Below are 18098 nucleotides of genomic sequence, written 5' to 3'. Positions count from 1 at the left end.
GGTGGCTTTGCCAACGATGGCTGAGGATCACCCAGAGGGAAGGCTACTAGGAGATCATAAGGCCACCAAGGCCATCCTGCAGTTCCTAGCAGACACAACGGTTGGATGCCCCTTAGGGGAAGCAGCTCGAGCAGCCGAGAGGACACGGAAGGATGATGAATGGGGGCTGGCAGCCCTAGAGGAGGCAGAACGTGAGGGAGAAGGATAATAGGGGAGGGTGGCCTGCAGTAGGCAGGCGACACCCATACTGACACTGGCAACAAGGAGGGCTTATAAAGGCCCAAAAGCCCTACGCAACTAGGCGGCCTGGGGCGAGGAAAAGGTTCAGAATGGCCAAAGATGGGATTAGGGACTAATAGGGGCTTCTGCCCAAGAATCGGGGTCTGTCATAGCCGAAAGGCTCGGTATGGACGTTAAACCTGATTATAATAATAATAATAATAATACTAGACATACAGTACGCATTAAGAGGGCTATGTAACAAATGGAAGCAGGGTAAAAGGCTAATTATTACATTTATAACAGTATTACATCAAGGCCAGGCAGGCCTCAGGCTCAAGAATACCACCAACACGAACTGAGGCTGGACTGCTGGATCATGGATGAGCGAAAATCCCGACTAATGCAACAGCGATCCTCCTAGCTCCATACCTACCCCAACTTTTCCCAATCCATCTTAACCAGCACGATCCGTCAATCCATCGATCCGTCGATCCGTGGGAGTTCCTGTGGACCCAAACTTCTGGGGATTTTCGGGCCGCTTCCCTGGAAACAAGACTCCTACCTACGGAGTACCTAGGAAAAGGTTCTAGACTATTTCGTTTTCGCCTAGGTAGTGAATTTCTATTTGAAAAGTCTCAGCCTCGCTACCTGAATTTTACTCTGGCCAACTAAACCTTAATGAATGACACAAACTCAATAAAAAAACATTACTCATGCTGCGAGTCTCGCGAAGCAACATATTCCTCGAAGTGGTAGTGGTAGGTCTAGGTATGGCTGGGCTGGGCTTGCATCATAGATTTTACCTCGTATTACCTATGTCATGAGAGCAGACATTTTTTTTGGTCCCTCTCCACTTTGTTCACTCTGCTGTAACTTTAAATGCTAGCGATTGACAAGCTGTCGATCCAATACGAGAGCAACCGTGCATGCATCGAAGCTCAACCGAAGCGAAGGAACTGCACTAGACTAGCCCGTTTCATGGTGCACCGGCGATGCACTCTGTAGATCTTCAAGGCAAGGTTCACCGGTCAGGAGGAATGATGACAAAAAATAAGAACATTACTTATTCTTATTATTTGCTCGTGCTAGCCCCACTGGTTCGGTCGTTCCTTTGCTGGTTTCCCCAGAGTAGTCCTTCCGCTGCAGAGTATACTACTTCGGCGTATGCCGAACCTAATAGTAATACGGTGGTTGTCAGTGATCGACAGTAAGGATTTGAAGCTGACCACGTACGGTACTGCATTTGTATCATCTAGGTATACTATACGAAAATTAAGATTTCATCCTCGCCCCCATGTGTTATGGCTGGTAAATAATCGGAATACAATGTAAGCGTATATATAAGAAAGATGCTTCTGTGCGCCCATAGAAATACAATACACAAATCTTGCTGTTCTTCAGGGCTGATCCACTCTCGATAACTCGGTGTCGCCCTGAACCAGCTTCGTCCCATCTTCCGATTTCCTCAAACTCGGAATCGAATACTGCCGGATAGCCTCTCCCCTCCAGGCCAGCAGCCCCATCAACGAGAAAGCGAACAGCGAGAAAAACGCCATCATGCCAAACACCCACCCGGGCCCAACGCGCGCCTCCCACGGGTCAATGAAGAATGGGATCGCAATCCCCAGGATCAGACGGAAGAAGTTCAGCACTGTCGTAACCTCCGCCGCGTGCCCCGTAAAGCACTCGGCCACGTAGTTGATCGTCACCGGCACCAGGGCGATCTCGCAGAAGCTGATGAGGAAAAGCGCCAGCGCGAGAACCATATAATGCAGATGGTATTGAAGGCCCGCTCCGAACAGTCCGAGTGCAATCGGCAAGAGCATCACCTGAGGGAGCAGTAACGGATACAACCGGTGTTCCGGCTTCCATACCCCGTGGCGGTAGCGACGACAGTACCACAGTGGAATGCGGTCGTTCAAGACCATGCTGTAGCCCTCTGCCACAAAGACGCTGACCCACTGTGCCAAGGTAAAGCAGGACACTTGCATCGGACTGAACCCGTACCCGCCCTCATGCTCTGGCGTCTGCAGGAAGACTGACAGCAGGGTGTTCACTCCCACGGCCCAGCCGAACGCGATCAAGAGGAAGGTCCCCGCCAGAAGAGTCACCGGGCAGATCGCGATGAGAAACGCCGCGAAGGGCGAGTTTCCGCCCTGTCGTGGCGCGACCCTGGTACCAGGGAAAAAGGTGGCCACCCGGTTCATGAGCCAACTTCGGGGCAGATCATGCTGTTCTTTCCCATCCCGCGAAAAGGACGTCTCCTCGAGGAAGAGAAAGACGAGGATGACTACAAGGCCTTCCACTCCTACCGTCCACCAGAACACGACGGGCCATGGAGCCGATTTCACAATGAATCCGCCCACAGCAGGCCCGACTTGCGTACCGAAGAGCGTGCACAGTGTATAGCATGCAAACGCCTTGCCTCGTTGGTGCAGAAAGAACATGTCAAGCACTATCCCAGCGCCGATCGTAGAGGCTACAGATCCAAACGTGCCCCCGAGCCATCTGGAGATAACAAAGATGACGTAGTCATCACTCCCCGTCATGCAAGCCGACCAGATACCGCAGGCCAGGGTCCCTAGCATCCCCCAGAAAATACATGAGCTTCGACCGATTCGTTGCGAGAGGGCAGTCCAGATAAAAGGGCCGGTCGCAAGTCCCGCGATAGCCGCAGACACCTGGAAGAACGTGTGTCAGCAGATGCAACAGTACATACAGTGCAGCTCTAGGAGCTTACCGAGTAGGATATCTCGACGGGCGTCTTGTGGTACACGGCCGCCTGCGCAAAAAGAGCAAACTGGTTGGCGAGCGCCTGAGAAATCCCAATAAATGCCGCCAGAGACACGATAGCCAGAATGAGTATTTTCTTTGCCATGCTCCAATTCAGCGGATCATTGGGGTCGTCCGTGGGTTGGGGAACGAGTACAATGCCGGAGGCGGACCGTTTCACAGGGGCCGGCGAAGAGGCCTCGCTGTGTGCTTCGTTGGCCGTCTTCATGGCCTGCTTGATGCCAGCCATGGGGAATCCCGACCGGTTGACCAGCTGAATATCACGGCTTGACTAGCCGCAAGTCTGTTGCGTCTGGAGAAGTCTAGGTGAGCATGTAAATGCAGAGAGTAGGCATTTGTCTAGGACGTACAGAGTACATAATAGCACCAAAGAAGGGGCCAAATAAAATAGAGGGGAAAGATGAGAAAGGGAACAAACTGTTCCTGCCCGTCTTTTGCAATCGGTCATGCTTGGCGAATTACCGGTGTAATGTTATCTTACATGCATTGAGTGTTTGGCGCAGCTGGACGAGGGCATACAGTGCCGAGTACCGAGCACGGCGCGTGCTTGCAGACTAAGCCAAACTGAGTCAGACAGTGTTCCATTATTAGACTCGTACCGTGGCTTCAAAACCAGCAAGTGAGAGATGATCCAATGCATGTTGTCTTGTGAGCGTTTGCTGTTAGGTGGGTCGATATGGAATGGAAATTGGCCGGTCCGCTGATCCCCCATGTTAAGTCTATACTCGATCCATCATCCATGCATCGTCTAGATGCAACCCGGCCATGGTGGGCCCAGACACGCCATTTAACTCCGATCCTTCTACTTGAGCACCTGGCTCTTTTAAGCTTTTTAGCCATGGCGAAATATCCGTTCAGGACGGATCCTTCGAGTACGATACATGTAATATTAATCTCTTTGCAACGAGTAGTACGCGACCATCCCTGTTAACCGCTCCCTGGGTTCTTATTCTTGCCAATTCATGGCGACCATGGGAAGCCTCGAGGTACGAATGGCCGTTACACAGATCAGTATCGACTTCTGCTGATAATCCAGGCTAGAATGCCGACAGTAATCGGCCTCTGAATGTGCTAATTGTTGGTTGTGGATTGGGTAAAGAGCTTTGCGGAGGTTGCCGTCAGTTATACACTCCTACTGATGCATCGTTCAAGGAGGGCTATCGTGCGCCATCGCCTGTTTGAAGGAGGACTTGCAGGTGCAGATTGTCGAGAAAGCCCAGGAGCTGGGAGAAGTACGTGCAGGACCTTTGAGTAGAAATCTCTCTAAAATCGGCCTTTTCATGAGATTAAAGGGTTACGTTCTAGGTTGGCGCCGGTATTCAAGTACCCCCAAATGCCGTTCGAGTCTTGGACTATTACGGCCTGATTCCAAAGATCGTCGATGCCGGCGCAATCAAGATTGAAGAGCACAGCCTTCTCCGATACAACGATGGACGACCGATCGCGACCCGGCCGGGGGACGAATGGCTGAGAAAACACTTCGGTCATAGTTGGTAGTATGTGTCTGAGAGGTCGGAGTAACGTGGACTGTACACAGCTGACAGTGACTCAGTGTGATCCATCGCGCGGATTACCATAAAGTGCTTCTGGATGAGGCCAGGAGACTGGGGGCCGTCATCAAATTGGACTCAGAGGTTAGAGATGTGGACTTCGACCAGCCTTCTGTGATTCTTGCCTCTCAGGAAAGGATCCATGCCGACGTTATCATCGGAGCAGACGGTATGTTCTCGGTCCTCTTGGCTGTGATACATTCCATGAGACCTGACAAATGCCTTAGGCCTAAGATCTGTCGTTCGCAGCAAGGTCCTGGGTTATGAGAGCCCTCCTGTTGAGACCGGTGATCTGGCATACCGCGCAACCATTCCGAGAAGCCGCGTGGAAGACCTCGATCCATCCCTGCAGGACTCGGCCCTTCGCGCCTGGCTTGGTCCCCGCCAGCATGCTGTTCTGTATCCGGTTCGGAACAAGACAGTTTTCAATCTTGTCCTCCTGTTTGTCTCCATCCAAACCGCTCTTGTAGACTGGGCCTGACAAGTTCGTCCAGATGTCCTGATGATTTACCGCCTGGTGTAGCAACTGCTGCAGGAAACACTGAGGAGATGAGAGGGTTGTTTAAAGGATGGGATCCAAGGCACGCCGCGCCCAGCCAGACCAACTGCAGGAGCCAGCTAATGCCATCGTTTCCTCCAGACTGACCGCCCTGATAGCGCAAGTCGACAACGTCCTGAAATGGAAAATATGCCATATGGATGAACTGGACACTTGGTGCAAGGTAAGACGGCCGAAATTCATCTCTGCTCCGCCGCTTACAGCAACTTCAGGGGCCTGTCGCCCTTTTGGGAGATGCCTGCCATCCGAGCCTTCCTTACCAAGCTCAGGGAGCTGCGATGGCAGTTGAAGATGGCGCTGCATTGGGTGTTCTGCTTGGCAGATTATCCAAGAGTCCCTTCGTAAAGCCCGCCGATCGCTCGTCCAAAATCCCCGGAGTTTTGAAACTGTACGAGTCGCTGCGCAAGAAGAGGACAACAGTCAATGTCCAAGGCGCAATCCAAAACCAAGAGATGTACCATATGGCGGATGGCCCCGAGTGCGATGCTCGCAACGAGGCATTCGCCAAGGTCGACTGGAATGACCCTCAGAGCAAGTTCAAGTGGGGGTGGGGGAATCTGGGATACCTCAAGGAGCTCATGGGGTTTGATACGATTGCTGATGCTGCACAGCAGTTTGACGAATGGGTTGTCCAAGATGAGCAATCACGAGCTGCGTCAGCCAAGATCTGATTAATGGCACAAAATGACAGGAGAATAAGGATAGACATACAAGAAGTAGAGAGGAAGATCAGTCGATCTCGGAGTATTGCTTAGTCCTGAGATTGACCTATCAAATAATGCAGCGGATACTACGCTAACCGTATCGGGACATCACCTGCGCGCTAAGCCGTCAGCCAATGAGATCCATGGACGCACCCTAACCTACCCGGGAAAGCGCGTTGTGAAATCCGGGGAAAGAGCGACGCGGCGGCTGTCCGGAGGAAGGCGCGCTGTTTGGCACTTCGGCCCCAACCTAACCCACTCGTTATCACTCTTTATGCCTCTTTATCGGCTGCACACAGCCCTTCAAGTCTCCATGTCCTTGGTAATCGTTGAATGACACAGATAATATTGCCTGTGTACTGTACATGATCCGGTATCTGAGAGAGCCTACGCACCCGCACTATCGCCTAGCGGTCGGAAGAGCTAGCGATTCCAAATGGTGCCATTGATTTCTGATCGAAGAAGGAGAAGAAGAAGATGATGGGGCAGAGTGATTTATTATGTCTTCCGAACTTGCTTTTAGCATGCTCGTTTTTGTTATTGAGCTGCGTGCTGGCCCAGTTCCCACCGTTACCCGATCTTGATCCGGACATCAAGACGATCATCTCCCCGGTGGATGGGAACATCACCATCAGATACAAGTCGCCTCCTCCCGGCACCTGTAAAACAGTCTATGCTTCTCAGAAACAGTATACGGGCTATGTCACCCTTCCACCGTATACTCTCGCACCGGTGCAGCAGAACTATTCGATAAACACGTTTTTCTGGTTCGTTGAGGCCCGAACAGACCCCGGCACGGCCCCTCTTACAATCTTCATCAATGGCGGCCCTGGAAGCAGCAGCATGGTGGGGATGTTCCAAGAAGTCGGCCCATGCGAAGTGGTCGAAATTGGCGAGAACGAACTCGGCACGCGAGCACGAGAATGGGGCTGGGATCGCAGCTCCAACATCCTGTTTATCGATCAGCCGAACCAGGTCGGGTTCTCCTACGATGTCCTGCAGAATGGGTCTTTGAACCTCCTGTCGTCTGAGTATTCATTTCCTCCTGCAGCAGATGTCCCATCCGGGCAGCCATCATATACTTTTCTCAATGGGACCTTCAGCTCGAATTCGACGTGGTCAACAGCCAATACCACTGCGATTGCCGCCGGAGCCGCCTGGCATATTGTTCAGGGCTTTCTAAGTGCGTTTCCGCAGTACAATCCAGCGCAATATTCGAGTACGGACCAGAATAATAATAGTAGTAATGGCCCGGTTGCCATCAATCTCTTCACGGAGAGTTACGGAGGGAAATACGGACCTGCATTTGCTGCTTTCTGGGAGGCCCAGAATGAACGATTAAGAAACGGGGAATTACCACAGAACACCACTTTGGAGATTCAACTCAGCTCTCTGGGTATCTTGCAGGGCTGCGTTGATGACCTCATTCAGGGTCCGTTCTATCCAAGGTTCGCCTACGACAATACCTACGGAATTCAGGCTATTTCCCTCCAGGACCAGCAAAATGCTGCCTCAGCCTTCTACTCTCAGGGCGGCTGCCAGCAACAAATCCAAGATTGCCGGAATGCAGTCGGTGCGCTTGACCCGGACGGATATGGCGATAACAGCCATGCCAATACCCTTTGTTCCGAGGCGCAGCGGTACTGTAACGACTATGTCGTCGGGCCATACTACAAATCGGGACTCAGCCCTTATGACATCTCTCAGTCTGTACTTGACCCTTTCCCACCGAACACATACCTCGAATATCTCAACGACGCAGCCGTCCAGTCAGCCATCGGTGTCCCGGTGAATTTTACCATGACCAACGGCGCCGTTGTTGAGGCGTTCCAGCAGACAGGGGATTATGAGCGAGGGAACCAGATATCGGAATTTGCGTCCCTCCTCGAGAAGGGAGTTCGCATCGCCCTCGTATACGGCGACAGAGACTTTATCTGCAACTGGAAGGGGGTGAAGCGGTCTCGTTTTCAATCGCCTCCGCGGTGCCATCATATCTCTCCAGCTTCAACAGTGCGGGTTATGCACCCATCATCACCAATACAAGCTACATCGGCGGAGTGGTCCGCCAGGCCGCCAATCTCTCTTTCTCCCGCATCTACGACGCGGGCCATCTGATCCCCGCCTATCAGCCCGAGACACTCTTCACCCTTTTTACCCGAATCATTCTTGGCTCTGACCTGTCCTCCGGTGAGCCAGCGGACCTGTCCACTTTTAGCACCTCCGGAGACGCAAATGCCACGGCCACCAACTCTGCGCCTCCCAGGGCCAGTCCCACGTGTTATCTGCGGAGCGTGGCAGAGACGTGTGATGAGACGCAGCGAAAACGGCTAGAATCCGGCGAAGGCGTCATCATCAACGGCGTCCTATACGACAAGGCATCAGACTGGAAGCCGTTGTCGTCGGATTCAGACGGCGACGATGGTATTGGTGCTGTTGGAGTGCCAGGAACTGCTTCAGTCGCCATGAGCGGTACCGCCAGGGGCGGGGGTTCTACCGCAGCAGCAACAGGCACCACAGGTACTACTGCGACGAGTTCGATCTCAGCAACAGGCGTCTTCACGGCAACGAGCACGCCATCAATGGTCGGCCAACGGTCCTCATCCGCAGCCTCGCCTTGCCGAAGAACCATGTCAACAACTCTGATGATTCATCACCTCATTATATCACTACTGGGCGTAGCATTCATCGTTCATTAGCTCGTCCCCTGAAAAAGTAACAAAATAAGGAAGAAACGCGGCAAATACTCTATATATAGTCTGTACAGTACAATTATAAGATTTATCATTTATCATCTGTTTTCTTTTTTTTGTTTTGTTTATCTTTGTATGTAAATGCAATAATAGTTATATACTCTGCTACACTGCAAACATAGCCGTTCAAAAAAAAAAAGGAAAAAGAAAAAAGAAAGAAAGAAATAAAGTGCGAATAATGCATAAGAAATATCCCCCTTCAGATTCAAAAAGCTGCCTCTATGCTTTGTTCGTGTACATACAGTACATTACAGTACAGGACAGGACAGGACAACTTCCACTTCCACTTCCACTTTTCTTCTCGCTCTAGAATCTAGCCCCATGGGAATGGATTCATTCGATTCATTCGATTCGATTCGATTGAATTGAATTGGATTGGACTCGATTGGATTGGATTCGATTGAACCGATGTATATGTAGATGGCTTCCAGGAGAAGAAATCAAACCAAAGTAAACCAAAAAAAAAAGTAAAAAGGAAAAAAGGAGTAGGTAGTACTTCACATCAACTAGAGAGACAGAAAAAAGGTGAACAGAAAAAGGTGAAAGATGAGAGATCACGTGTCAATTAGGTTCGCTGTCTGCGGTGCAGACGTCTGCTGCTGCTGTTCTTGTTCACCCGAGTTGTCCCTCGTATCCTTGCCCGACTTGCGGGTCTTGCCCGACCGCGCGTAGAATTCGTCGAGAATCTTCTTGGGGATGCGGTTGAGGAGCTCCTTGGGGTAGATGCGCAGCAGGTTCCAGGCAATGTCCAGCGACTCGTAGATGGTGCGCGACTCGTAAGCACCCTGGGAGATGAAGGTGCGTTCGAATTTCTCAAGGAATTCGAGCGAGAGCTTGTCTTCGGCGGAGAGGGCCTCCTCACCGACGACAGCTTTCATGGCAGCTGTATCGGGAATTGTCAGTATCATCTCACCCTTCTTCGAATAGGCCGTTAGAAAAAAAAAAACTCACCGGCATCTCGTCCAATAGCGTATTTGGCATAAAGCTGGTTGGAGACATCACCGTGGTCTTTTCTAGTACGGCCTTCGCCAATAGCGGATTTCATCAGTCGCGACAGCGACGGCAGCACGTTGATGGGCGGGTAGACACCCTTGTTATGCAGCTGACGGTCAACGAAGATCTGCCCCTCGGTGATATAACCTGTCAGGTCGGGGATGGGGTGGGTGATATCTGCGAAAGAGCCGTTAATATTGCGCCAAAGACGTATAGCCATGTCAGAGATTTACGAACCATCGTTAGGCATGGTCAAGATAGGAATCTGCGTGATAGAGCCGTTACGGCCCTCAACCCGTCCAGCACGCTCGTAGATAGTCGACAAGTCAGTGTACATGTAACCTGGGTAACCACGTCGTCCAGGCACTTCTTCTCGTGCAGCGGACACTTCACGAAGGGCATCACAGTAAGCCGAAAGGTCGGTCAAAATCACGAGTACGTGCTTCTCCAGCTGGTAGGCATAGTACTCTGCCGTCGTCAAAGCAAGACGAGGCGTGATAATACGTTCAATACTTGAGAACAAGTCAGCCCCCCTCTCTCATCTTCGAAGAACTAAACTGATTTGACTTACGTGGGATCATTAGCCAAGTTAAGGAAGAGAGTGACACGCTCCATACTGCCGTTCTCTTCGAAATCGCGGGTGAAGAAACGACTGGTCTCCATGTTGACACCCATGGCGGCGAAGACGATGGAAAAGTTGTCCTCGTGTCCGTCGTGCACGTCCTTGGTTGGCTTAACGAGACCAGCCTGACGACAAATCTGGGCGGCAATTTCATTGTGTGGAAGACCAGCAGCAGAGAAAATAGGAATCTTTTGCCCTCGCGCAATCGAGTTCATGGTGTCGATAGCAGAAATACCCGTGGAAATCATTTCTTCGGGGTAGACCTTTTTTAGAACATTGTTAGGACCGAGGCGACCTAAAAACCACCTAGTCACATACTCTTGAGTAAGGGTTGATAGGACTGCCGTTGATGTCCAGGTAGTCCTCCGCCAGCACTTTCGGACCCTTATCAATTGCGCGACCCGAGCCATCGAAGATACGACCCAGCATGTCTTCGGACACACCCAGCTTCAGGCTGTGACCGGTGAACTCGACCTTGGTCTGTGGAGACAATCAGTCCCTGAATTTCCTTTGAAGCGTCGCGTGAAGATCTATACCTTCTTGACATCGATGCCGGATGTGCCTTCAAAAACCTAGCAACCGCCCTTGTCAACATGTGTCAGAGGATCGACGTAACCATGGCGTTTCGCACCTGAACAACGGCCCTGTTGCCTATTGACAACATGTCAGGTCAGCTGAATTCCTTCGCCCAAGTCTAGGAACTCTGCAAGAAACACTACTTGCGTATATCACACACCTCTTGCTTCCAGGACCTGACCAGAGCGCTCTGAGCCATCGGGAAGGGTCAGGGACACAATCTCATTGTATCTGGGAAATTTGACCTAATCAAGGTTCACTGCGATTAGCGACAATAAGCCCAATCCAGAAGATCGAACGAGCGTACGTTGTCAAGGATGACCAGCGGCCCATTGACACCTCCAATGGTATTGTACCGGATACGAGGCTTAATGGAGGTCATGCGGGGGTCGACGAAGTTGGTAGCCATGGTGACCGTCCCTCCACGGGTACAACAAGATCGAGGAGGGGAGGGAGTGGAAAGACGGTTGAGTGAGGGGGGGGGGGGCAGGTTGAGTGGAGGATGCCAACTGCTCGGGCGGGCAAGCTGCGACAGCTCAGGTTGGGATGGGATAGGCTGGGCGGAGGCATGTGCTGCGCCGGAGCTCCAGCAGCTTGGCCCGCGTCAGCTCACGTGATCGCATACGACATCGACCCCGTTCTATTCGACATGTCTTTCGATCTCTATTAATTTTAAGTTGGAGAAATATACTCTAAAGAATAAGTACTGAATCCAATCGGCCTGTATGTACACTGAATCACGATGAAGCTGAAACGTTTCTATAATAATTTTCTCTGACCATGCCGGAATTTACACCAAAGTCATCCGTTTTGGGGAAAAGGCAGTTTTATCTTTCCGTCGCATATCGCAAATAATAGTCAGAAGCAAATATAGGAATCAGGCAGCTGTTCTTAGCAGTAGCAGCCGTTAAAGGCGCCCATGGTTTAAAATCTCAAGTCCCAGCCGATCTGCGGACCCAATCGAGGGAGCTCTTCGGCGACATGTTGCACGTCTTTGTCGCCTCTGCCACTCAGGTTCAGCACAATATTCTCGCCCTTCTTCATCGTCTTGGCTAATTGCACAGCTCCATACACGGCGTGGGATGATTCCAGGGCAGGAATAATGCCTTCCAATTGGGAGAGGAGGCGGAATCCTTCGAATGCTTGAGCATCGGTGGCAGCGATGAAGCTTGCACGCCCAGTGTCTTTCCAGTTGCTGAGTTCAGGTCCAACACCGGGGTAATCGAGACCTGCGGAGACGGAATGCGTCTCGGAAATCTGACCGTTCTTGTCCTGCAGAACATAGGTGCGGACGCCATGCAAGACACCCTTTGTACCCCCCGTCAACGTAGCAGAGTGCCGGTCAGTGTCAAGACCGTCTCCACCGGCCTCAACACCGAGCAGCTTGACGCTGGGTTCATTCGCGAACGGATAGAACATGCCCACGGCGTTGCTTCCGCCTCCAACGCACGCAACAACCGCGTCAGGGAGTTTGCCAATGAGCTCCTTCATCTGCTCCTTGGTCTCGTTACCGATCACCGACTGGAAGGTCCGTACAATCGTCGGGAAAGGATGAGGACCGATTGCAGAACCGATCACATAGTGAGTGGTGTCGAGATCGACGACCCAGGCACGGAGGGCCTCGTTGACCGCATCGCGGAGCGTTCTACTGCCGGCGTCGACAGCGACGACGGAAGCACCCAAAAGTCTCATCCGGAAGACGTTCAAGGCCTGCCGGCGCACATCTTCCGCACCCATATAAACAACACATTTCATTCCAAACTTGGCGCAGACGGTTGCAGTGGCAACACCATGCTGCCCTGCACCAGTCTCGGCTATGATCCTAGTCTTCCCCAATCTCCGCGCAAGTAGAACTTGGCCCAACGCGTTGTTGATCTTGTGACTGCCGGTATGATTGAGGTCCTCGCGCTTCAGCCAGATGTTCGCACCGCCAACATGCTCGGTCAAGCGATTGGCCAGGTGAAGGCTGCTTGGTCTGCCCATGTATGGATAATATGAACGGTACTCTTCCCAGAACTTAGGATCGTTCTTGGCTTCCTCAAAGCCTTTCTCGAGTTGGGCTAAACAGTCCATGAGCGACTCAGGAACATACTGTCCACCAAACTCGCCAAAACGGGAAGGCTGAGCAGCAGGATCGCCTTTGCCATTGAGAGCCTCGATTTGATCAATCAAGCTAGGTTCGCCTTTGCTAGCGCCAGCTTCACCATCAGTAATGACTGCGTCCGGTTGGGACTCATCCGAGTCCTTGTACACCTTTTCCACCACTTCAAGCACTTTCTTCTCATTGACCAAATTGCCCTGGGCGTCCCTTTCCAGTTTCCGTCCTGTGACGCTAGAGATGTATTCCTCAACCTTCTGAGCTCCCTGGCCAGCAGGCGCCTGACCCAAGACAGTGATGATCTGGCTACCGATCACGACACCCTCGGAGATGTCCTGCACGGAAAGGAAGTGTTCCCGCGTACTGACGCCGAATCCCAAGGCCGTAGGGACATTGCCGGAATAGGAATGGACGCGACCCAGCAACTCAGGAAGACCTGAGCTCAAAGTTCCCGTGGCTCCTGTGACACCCATCCGCGAGACGACATAGATGAATGAATCAGCGATCTTGCAAAGCAACTTCATACGGTCATCAGAGGTGGCGGGAGCAATGAGCGGGACATATGACAGTCTGCATGGGGCGACTTAGCACAACGAACTCAAAGTGCTGAAATATGCAAGCTAATTACGACTTACCCCGAGGCTGCACAAAGGTTTCGGAACCGCACCGCCTCCTCTGGCGGCAAATCGACCATAATGAAGCCATTGGCGCCTGCCTCTTTCGTGTCCTTGAGCATACGCTCCTCTCCGTACTGTAGCACCGGGTTGTAGTAGCCCATGAAGAGCACGGGTGCTTTGAGACCCCTCCTCCTCGCGGTGCGGACCATGTCCAGCACCGTCGTGATGGTGACACCGTTCTCGAGGGCCCGCGTGTTAGCCTTCTGGATGGTTGGGCCATCGGCAATGGGGTCAGTGAAAGGAATTCCGAGCTCGATGATATCTAAGCAAGGCATTTGTCACCTGTCAGCGACGACCAAGAATCGCACGAGGAAAGAAATTGTAGAACAAAGAAGGAGCAATTGACGCACCAGCACCCCCATTCTCCAACCCCAGCAGGACATCAACCGTTTCTTCAATGGTCGGATACCCCGCAGTGACATAGGTCACCAAAGCAGCGCGCTTCTGTTGCCTGCATTTGGCGAATGTCTTCTTGATTTCTTCCATGATGGGTAGATAGGTAGGGCAGAAGAAGAGAATAAATCAGACAGCCCCACTTGAGAAGAAATCCCTGAACAAGCGAATTCGACAGGACCCAAGAGAAATGGGGATCAGGGATGATACAGACAGAAGTAGAAAAGCGGGGGCCGAGTGCGAGAGGTTTGCAGTAAGGAATTCGCAGTGATGAAATAAATTAATGGAATTGATGGGGGGAGGACACCTCCGACTCACCGCGGAGTCTGACTCAAATCGCCGTGGATTGGATGGACGGCCCGGACTACGGAGATGGCAGTTCTGTCTGCCCCTCGCCCGCTTGCCGATTTGGGAATGTGATCTCATCACGTGATTCATTGATAAGATAGAGAGGCGGGGTGTGTGGGCTGTCACATTCCGAAGTCCTTTGACAGAAGTCTATCGTTGTTCTTGTTCTTAAATTCAGACAATTCACAAGGGCCACAATATCTCTTCGATTCTCTCATTAGCTACCTGATTAGTCCTCCGACCATCACTCTCTCAGAGCTCTTCACCATTTTAAAACAGGAACTAGAGAGACAAAAAACAGCAGATAAATCAACAGTTGTATCTCAACACACAAAAAGCAGATCAAGCCCAAGAACGCCATATAACTCCGCGGATATGCAATATGATGGACGAATCCGTCCACTTCAGAACAAAAAAAAACCCTCTTTCCTAAAACTGTGCCAATTAAACCAAAGCCAAAAAGTACAAATTCCCTTTTCCTCGAAGTCTCCACAGTTCCAATCCCCCAAACAACCCAACCAAAATAACCTGTTTTCCTGGCCATCAATGCAATATGCAGCGAAAAAGGAATGACAACGATGCCTCGTCCACGCTATGCTTCAACAATATGCAAGGTCATGAAAAGGAGTGAATCGCTCATGCTCCCGAAAACATGCAAAAGGAATGGACATCCAAAAAGCACAACGCCGGGTATAAAGGAATGCAAGTGACGATTAAACAATAAATGGCTCGGGGGCATGCATGCATGAAACAATTCATGAAAGGAGTGAACATGAATCATAACTCGTGAACTCAGCGCAGTCCAGGCCGTGCAGTTCCGAGTAGTAGGACAAGTTCAAGGACCGGACGACCAAACGCCTTCACTTCGGATGATAACCAAGGAACGACAGAAGGAAACTCGTAAAGTCTTCGATGCCACAACAACGCCATACCAATGCATGGGGTATAAGGAACGACAAGGAAAAATGTGGACATGAGGGTCGTGAATAGAGCGCAGGCCAGTGCGAAGATGAATAGAGGGGAAAAAAGAAAGGCGAACACAACACAGAGAACACCTATTCTCAGCTGGGTCGAACACAAAGCGGCAGAGCTAGACCCCTGGAGTCGGAGGACCCATTTAGTAAGGAATCGTAGAGAGATAGTCGAAATTTTCCGGGTTAGACGACGGCAGAGCGGTTCCAGGATGAGTATTAGCCAGCGTACCGAAATCCCACGATGGCCCGGTTGTCAGCATGGGCTGGTTCAGTTGGCAAGAAGGTTCGTATGAATACGTTGCCGGCATGGAGGCGTACACCTGACTGACTCCGGCCATGGAGGCTGCCAGCTCGGGACCAGTGACACAGCTACCTAGGGTAGGCTTGGATTGCATAACGGGCGGTGAGTAAGCAGTGGAGGTCAGGTTAGCCGTGTACGCGCTGGACGTGGTGGATTCGGGCAGCGACTGAGGAGACAAAGCACGCTGCGATTCAGTCCCATCTGATCCCGCTCCGGTCTTGGAAATGCTGCCGTTGAGCGATGACGGGAGCGCTCCAGCCGTTGAAGAATAACTTGCAGACTACGAGGAAGCCCTACATTAGCAATTCTGACCAACAAGGTGGGAAAAAAAAAAGACGAAAAGTTAAAAAAAAAACTCACATATTTGCCGATGATTTTCTTCAACGCATGCGACAAGATCTTCCAGGGGAAAACCTTCACGTCCTTCTCAATATTGCGAGGTTTGGGAGCAGGGAATCCCATGATGACTTTGAAAAACTCCTCGCTGTCTGCCTTGGCCTTCGACACCGTGAGAGGGCGGAAGCCCTCGAGGTTCCGGCGAATCCGATTCTTTTCCTCCACGGTGAAGCGCACCCCGACGAGCGACTCAAGAAGATAGATGGTGTCGACGCTTGTAACAAAGCACTCATCCTTGCTTTCCCAGTAGATGCAGCTGATGCAAATACTGTTAGGTGCTCGATCTTCAGGGGACACAGGTTTGAAATCTGCATGGATGGTGCTGCCCTCCTGGACACGGGTAAATTGCACAAGACGCCGTTTCGCCTCTTTTTCTTCCGGGCTCCAGTTTTCGCTCATGGAATCAAGATCGCCATTCAGTTTGAGGACCGCCTTGGTGGGATACATCGCGTAGGGGTTGAACGGCTGCACCTGGCCCAGGTGGTTCGACTGCTGCATGGTGGATGTCCGAATTAGGGTAGGGTTCGGAGGCCGGGCAGGGGCGGCTTGCGTCTGCTGGTGCGGCGCAGCAGTGGAAGGGAGGCTATGCGCCGCGGAGAACGACGGACTCCATGAAGTCGGTAAAGTCGATGGTGCCTGAAGCGAGGTCTGTGATCCGCTAGACGTACCAGCGAAGAGATCGAAGGACGCTCTAGGCGATCTCTCCTGGCTGCACTGAGCAGGATAAGAGCTGACCGTCGTTGGAGTCGGGAGGAACGGCGAATACGAGGCCGAACGCTCGTGAAGGGTATAGCAGTCACGCTCCCCTTTGACCTCGATCTCCTGGGCCGAATGCCTTTTGACTGGTCTCGACCCGATGTTCTCGGACGCAGAGGACACCCTCCTCTTCCGACAGTCGTCGGAGGACGTCTGCGGCAACTGGTCATAGGTGAACACACCCACCTGGAGAATGACAGGACCATTGTCGGACTGGAGATCAATCACCAGCTGCAGGGGGACAGCAAAGGATGGAGACATGGTCGTGACAAAGGCAGGCACCTCGGTGGAGAACACATAGTTGAAAGTTGAATCCTGATATCCCACCAGGCTCCTTGTGCATTCGCATTGTTTCGACCCAAAGGACAGGAAAGCTGCGCGTGCAGAGTCCAGGTCGTATTGCGAGCGAACCTGCACGGTGACTTTATTTCCTTCCGAGCCTCTCTGTGGAGCGTACGAGGTGACCTCCGGAGATGGGTGAGACGGGGGCTCCAGACCAGGCGACCCTTGTTCTTCAAACGAGATGGATCCCGCGTAGTTCTGGGTTGGCATATACTGCAGGCTATCGGTGTCGGGGCTCGGCTGATCCTCCAAGGGTGGGAACACCTGCGTCACATAAGACGGCTGCGTGTAGGAAGCGTACCCATCGCCATTGAGTGCTCGCATAGGATCATTGAAATCTAGTCAACTCTGTTAGCGACGAGTTCAATGTAGATATGGCGACGGAGTTGGACCGGGTTGAATTTCCCACTCACCCCCTAGCCCACTTTGCGGGGTCTTCTGAAAGCCCGACATAGACAGGGTAGGGTCAGACTTGGCCAAAAGGCCGTCTGAAAATGCCCCTGCAAATCGAGACTCTTCCGGGTCGGAGAAATCGACCGACTCGTCGAAGATCAGAGGGGTTTGAAAATCGGGATCGAACTGCTGCAAAGAACGGTCAGCGATGAGCGCGGATCGATGGCGGGGAGTCCAACCATGCTGATGGATTGGAAACGAGGATCTCCTCTCACCTGAATACCGTCTGCCGTTGAGTAAGCCAGCTTGAAGGTGTTGCAGCGAATGCAACTGAGGGGAATCTTATAGAAAGCGAGCGACGAAGAATCTTATGTTGGAAAACGACCGTATGACGGAAAGACACCGACGGTGGCTCTCCGAGACAAAACGAGCGACGAGACTGCTCTTCAGCCTCAAAGAAGTGGTGCGCGATCACGGGCTTCAAAGGAGCATCCAGAAACGACGGAAGCGGGCTTTGGGTCTGCAAAGGTTGGCTGCAGATCAGATATCCAAAATGAAGAGCGTTCAGAATAGTTGTCAGGAGACTGATTGCATTGGAAAGAGGGATTGCTATGATGACGACAGCAACTCTCTCTCTCTCTCTCTCTCTCT

General features: G+C 51.9%; 7 protein-coding genes across 7 annotated transcripts; 4 read left to right on the top strand and 3 right to left on the bottom strand.

The window, feature by feature from the left end:
• Positions 1 to 16: 16 nt before the first annotated feature.
• On the top strand, positions 17 to 643 carry T310_9343 (uncharacterized protein; the record flags this gene model as incomplete). The annotated part of the gene is made up of 3 exons (XM_013468202.1): positions 17 to 191; positions 451 to 457; positions 526 to 643. 3 exons carry the CDS (start codon positions 17 to 19, stop codon positions 641 to 643), a joined length of 300 nt encoding a protein of 99 aa, XP_013323656.1.
• A 619-nt stretch (positions 644 to 1262) lies between these two features.
• On the top strand, positions 1263 to 2807 carry T310_9342 (uncharacterized protein; the record flags this gene model as incomplete). The annotated part of the gene is made up of 4 exons (XM_013468201.1): positions 1263 to 1429; positions 1500 to 1550; positions 1718 to 2000; positions 2271 to 2807. The coding sequence occupies 4 exons, from the start codon at positions 1263 to 1265 to the stop codon at positions 2805 to 2807; spliced, it is 1038 nt and encodes a 345-aa protein (XP_013323655.1).
• A 1179-nt stretch (positions 2808 to 3986) lies between these two features.
• Positions 3987 to 5795, top strand: T310_9341 (Salicylate hydroxylase; the record flags this gene model as incomplete). The annotated part of the gene is made up of 8 exons (XM_013468200.1): positions 3987 to 4001; positions 4057 to 4132; positions 4168 to 4247; positions 4321 to 4511; positions 4568 to 4734; positions 4793 to 5006; positions 5134 to 5287; positions 5337 to 5795. The coding sequence occupies 8 exons, from the start codon at positions 3987 to 3989 to the stop codon at positions 5793 to 5795; spliced, it is 1356 nt and encodes a 451-aa protein (XP_013323654.1).
• Positions 5796 to 6308: 513 nt separating this feature from the next.
• T310_9340 (Carboxypeptidase S1) lies at positions 6309 to 8700 on the top strand (the record flags this gene model as incomplete). Its single annotated transcript, XM_013468199.1, has 3 exons — positions 6309 to 7724; positions 7754 to 8345; positions 8672 to 8700. 3 exons carry the CDS (start codon positions 6309 to 6311, stop codon positions 8698 to 8700), a joined length of 2037 nt encoding a protein of 678 aa, XP_013323653.1.
• A 432-nt stretch (positions 8701 to 9132) lies between these two features.
• Positions 9133 to 11178, bottom strand: T310_9339 (H(+)-transporting two-sector ATPase; the record flags this gene model as incomplete). Its single annotated transcript, XM_013468198.1, has 8 exons — positions 9133 to 9461; positions 9530 to 9748; positions 9809 to 10083; positions 10143 to 10456; positions 10512 to 10673; positions 10825 to 10844; positions 10930 to 11014; positions 11077 to 11178. 8 exons carry the CDS (start codon positions 11176 to 11178, stop codon positions 9133 to 9135), a joined length of 1506 nt encoding a protein of 501 aa, XP_013323652.1.
• Positions 11179 to 11693: 515 nt separating this feature from the next.
• T310_9338 (Tryptophan synthase) lies at positions 11694 to 14030 on the bottom strand (the record flags this gene model as incomplete). The annotated part of the gene is made up of 3 exons (XM_013468197.1): positions 11694 to 13437; positions 13503 to 13806; positions 13895 to 14030. 3 exons carry the CDS (start codon positions 14028 to 14030, stop codon positions 11694 to 11696), a joined length of 2184 nt encoding a protein of 727 aa, XP_013323651.1.
• Positions 14031 to 15402: 1372 nt separating this feature from the next.
• T310_9337 (Transcriptional regulator Medusa) lies at positions 15403 to 17689 on the bottom strand (the record flags this gene model as incomplete). The annotated part of the gene is made up of 4 exons (XM_013468196.1): positions 15403 to 15840; positions 15921 to 17392; positions 17468 to 17636; positions 17687 to 17689. The coding sequence occupies 4 exons, from the start codon at positions 17687 to 17689 to the stop codon at positions 15403 to 15405; spliced, it is 2082 nt and encodes a 693-aa protein (XP_013323650.1).
• Positions 17690 to 18098: the final 409 nt, after the last annotated feature.

Source organism: Rasamsonia emersonii, assembly GCF_000968595.1.
Source record: "Rasamsonia emersonii CBS 393.64 chromosome Unknown ctg1118621762100, whole genome shotgun sequence".
Lineage (NCBI taxonomy): Eukaryota > Fungi > Ascomycota > Eurotiomycetes > Eurotiales > Trichocomaceae > Rasamsonia > Rasamsonia emersonii.
The sequence above is the reverse complement of the archived record's forward strand: the minus strand, read 5'-3'. Positions and strand labels throughout refer to the sequence as shown.